The following is a 3331-nucleotide window of genomic DNA, read 5'->3' on the forward strand; positions in this document are numbered from 1 at the left end:
ACTCTTCGAATGGCCTCCTGAGTGCTTTGTCTATTACCTTCAGCATCTAGGATGGAGCTTACATTATTCCTTATCTTTCTGGCTGTAGTTTGTTTGTGAAAAAAGGTTGAGTTCTTGTCTCCCCCTTGCAACCAAAGTTGCCTCGATTTGAGCCTCCATTTTAATTCCTCTTCTCTATTAACTCGGTACAGCTGTAAGTAGAGGTCATTTTCCTACTGTTTGTTCTCTTGGGAAAGGCCATTTTCCTCTATTGCTCTTTGAATACTATCCAGATTATTCTTAATCTCTTTTTTAACCTTCTCTGGTTCTTGATACCTGGTTTTAGCCCATTCTTTTATGGCTTGTTTTGTTTTTCGTAATTTGGTTTCCCAGATGAAACTGGGAGACCCCTCCATGTGCTGGATCCAAGAACTATAGACAATTCCTGCAACTACTGGTATATCATTCCAGAGGGAACTATATCTGAAGGGAATGGGCCCAAGGGGGCTGTGATTTTCCAGCGTGAGTGTTATTGGGTAATGGTCGGAGGCAGAGCACGTTAAAATGTTGGCATATCCAACGGAGAAAGCAGAAAGAAGTGATACATTAATGAGAATTTTGTCCAACCGCTCCATGATGTTACCTGCACCCATCCTGTGGTTATTCCATGTGTATCTACGGTTTTTTGGAGGAACGTCCATAAGATCATGATCCTGCATGATATTTTCCAGATGTGTTATGTATGGATCAGGTGTAAAACTGCCTCCTCTTTTCTCATTGGTGTGGAGAATTAGATTGAAGTCACCTCCCAAAATAATGTTAAAGTTTTCTTCTGCATCTATACTGTCTTTTAGATCATGCCAACAACTCTCCTTGTCTCTGAAGTGATTCGGTACATAGATATTATAGATGATAATGATTTGTTGATCTACTTTATTTTCCAAGGTTGTTTTGATCCAATGTTGATTTACTATTTCCGAAATACAATTCCATATGCTTTGGTTCCAAATTGTTGCTACTCCTCCTAAAGCTCCTCTTGCCTCACTGATGCTGCCTTTATACTGTCTCTGCTGCTCAATAACTTTGCTCATTTCCTTGTGGCCTTGTTTTGTTTCTTGTAACAGAATAATTCTTGGTTTCTCAGAGAGGATAAGATCCCTTAGGGCTGCTACCTTAGAGGGGTGCCCAAGTCCCCTGATGTTCCAAGACAGGATTTTCATCATTGGATATGCGGAGTACGGGGAGGTGCTCACCCCCCTTGGTCCTTATTGGCTGCTTCTTTGTCATGCTGCCCCAGAATGTAAGTTTCTATGGGTGCCTGTGTTCCCATTGCTATGTCTTTTTGTGTGCTCTCATCCCGATGCTGCTTGGCAAATTTCCTGCCCGGGCCAGGTTTCTTGAAGGATTCACTAGAGCCCCCGTGATCTTTGGAGGAGCTCCTAGTAATTCTGTTGAGGGGAGGATCAAGAAGAGGCTGAGAGGAGATGATAAGGGGCAAGGAAGATTCGATGGTGTCCTGGTGTTGGCTTTCAGGGAGAGGGGGCTCCTGGAGATCGGGGGGGAAAGAACTGAGAAGGGGTTGGATGAGGGGAGGGTCTGAGGACGGGAGAGGGGAGGAGGCTTAGAGGGTGCAGGGGAGGAAGGGGTTGGATGAGCTGCAGTGGAGGCCGAAGGGCCTGCATCAAGGGGAGTTTTTGCTGAAGAGATCGTTTTCTTTTTTTTTTACCATTTCCTATTGTTCTTCTTGTGGACCATTTTCTACATCAATAAGCTTAGTACATCTATTGGCAAAGTGGCCGTATTCATGACATACCTTACACTTAAATGGGATCTGCTCGTAATCCAGCTGCTGAATATGGCTCCAATCGTCCACTTTGAGCTTGATGGCTTCCGGGAGGCCTTTGCCAAGGTCCACTTCAACACAGATCCGCGCACAGGCTTGCATATTTTCTTTTGGTTCACTGCGATCAATATATTTACCGACTGCATTCTCGATGGCGCGAACTAATTCATCTCCCCAGCAATGGAGAGGGAGGTGAGGGAGCCGGACCCAGACCGGTACAACACTGGGAACATCCAGCTCTGGATCGAAGTCTGGGGTCCATTTATTGAGGTACAGGCCCCTTGAGTCCATGAAATAGGGCCCGTTTCTAAAAATTAAATCCTTATCTTCTTTGGTTTCAAAGTGAAAGGTGAAGTACCCTTTCCCACAGAATCTGATGGAGATTTTCCCTTGTATTTTGTCGGACCAATTCCTTTCAACCCATCTTTGAACAATTTTTGGAGAAGGCCAGAGGCCTGTGAATTGACCTATAAGTCCTTTTTCTGCCAGGGACAGAGCAGCCATGCGTGGAAGAATTGGAGGCAGGCTGACTTCTTGAAGAACATCCAGCTTTTTGACGAATTTCGAAACTGCTGGTCGGGGGCGCTGTGGGGGCAATGATTTAATCAAGGTTGAGAAAGCCTGTTGAGGATCGATCCCCTCCGGTGGAGCTTCCGGAGGGGCCATGAAGGGAGGCCGAAGGCCCAAACTCCTGCGCAGTGGAAACCTAGGTCAGTCGCGCGCAACAACAACTCGTTTTGTTCTTCTGCTCAATATAACATTTATTTTGAATTATTATTACTATTATTATTATTTTATTATTAATTATATATATATATATATATATATATATATATATATATATATATATATATATATATATATATGGTAAACATATATACATTTAGAAAAACATGTAACAAGATTTTTGACCATGGTGATTCACCTCCACTTTATCATGGAGATTTTTTTAGATGCTCTCAAAAACAGATTTTAAACAATAAAATTTAAAAGCTGGGCTAACAAAAATTTGTCCAACATTTCCAAAATGTAGCATGTTTAAAAAACCATAAAAATCAACTAAATTGTAACTTTATTTTGAATTATTATTATTTTATTATTAATTATAAAATATATATACATATGAGGTAAACATATATAGAAAAACATGTAACAAGATTTTTGCCATAGTGATTCACCTCTACTTTACCATGGAGATTTTTTTAGATGCAGTCAAAAACCCATTTTAAACAACAAAAATTAAAAGTTGGGCCAACAAAAATTAGTTCAAAAATCCCAAAATGTAGCATGTTAAAAAACCCATAAAAATAAACTAAATTGTAACTTTATTTTGAATTATTATTATTATTATTATTATTATTTTATTAGTTATAAAAATTATATATATGAGGTAAACGTATATAGAAAAACATGTAGCAATATTTTTGACCATGGTGATTCACCTCCACTTTACCATGGAGATTTTTTTAGATACAGTCAAAAATCCATTTTAAACAACAAAAATTAAAA

At 39.9% G+C, this 3331-nt stretch overlaps 1 protein-coding gene across 1 annotated transcript; it reads right to left on the minus strand.

Moving 5' to 3' along the window:
- Nucleotides 1-212: 212 nt before the first annotated feature.
- LOC149151756 (uncharacterized) lies at nucleotides 213-1309 on the minus strand. Its single transcript, XM_089443251.1, has 2 exons — nucleotides 1233-1309; nucleotides 213-858 (listed from the first exon to the last, which is right to left on the minus strand). Exons 1-2 carry the CDS (start codon nucleotides 1307-1309, stop codon nucleotides 213-215), a joined length of 723 nt encoding a protein of 240 aa, XP_089299377.1.
- Between the last annotated feature and the right edge of the window lie 2022 nt (nucleotides 1310-3331).

The sequence above is a fragment of the Pinus tabuliformis genome, chromosome 9, assembly GCF_031772625.1.
Source record: "Pinus tabuliformis cultivar Carrire ecotype Pingquan chromosome 9, CPIR1, whole genome shotgun sequence".
In the NCBI taxonomy this organism is placed as follows: domain Eukaryota; kingdom Viridiplantae; phylum Streptophyta; class Pinopsida; order Pinales; family Pinaceae; genus Pinus; species Pinus tabuliformis.

Bases quoted from the DNA above. Each gene is read 5' to 3' on its own strand.
- LOC149151756 (XM_089443251.1), bottom strand. From the start codon at position 1,309: ATGGGAACACAGGCACCCATAGAAACTTACATTCTGGGGCAGCATGAC. The intron at 859-1,232 runs GTGAGCACCTCC...GAATCACTTCAG, and splicing joins GCCAATAAGGACCAAGGGGG to AGACAAGGAGAGTTGTTGGC.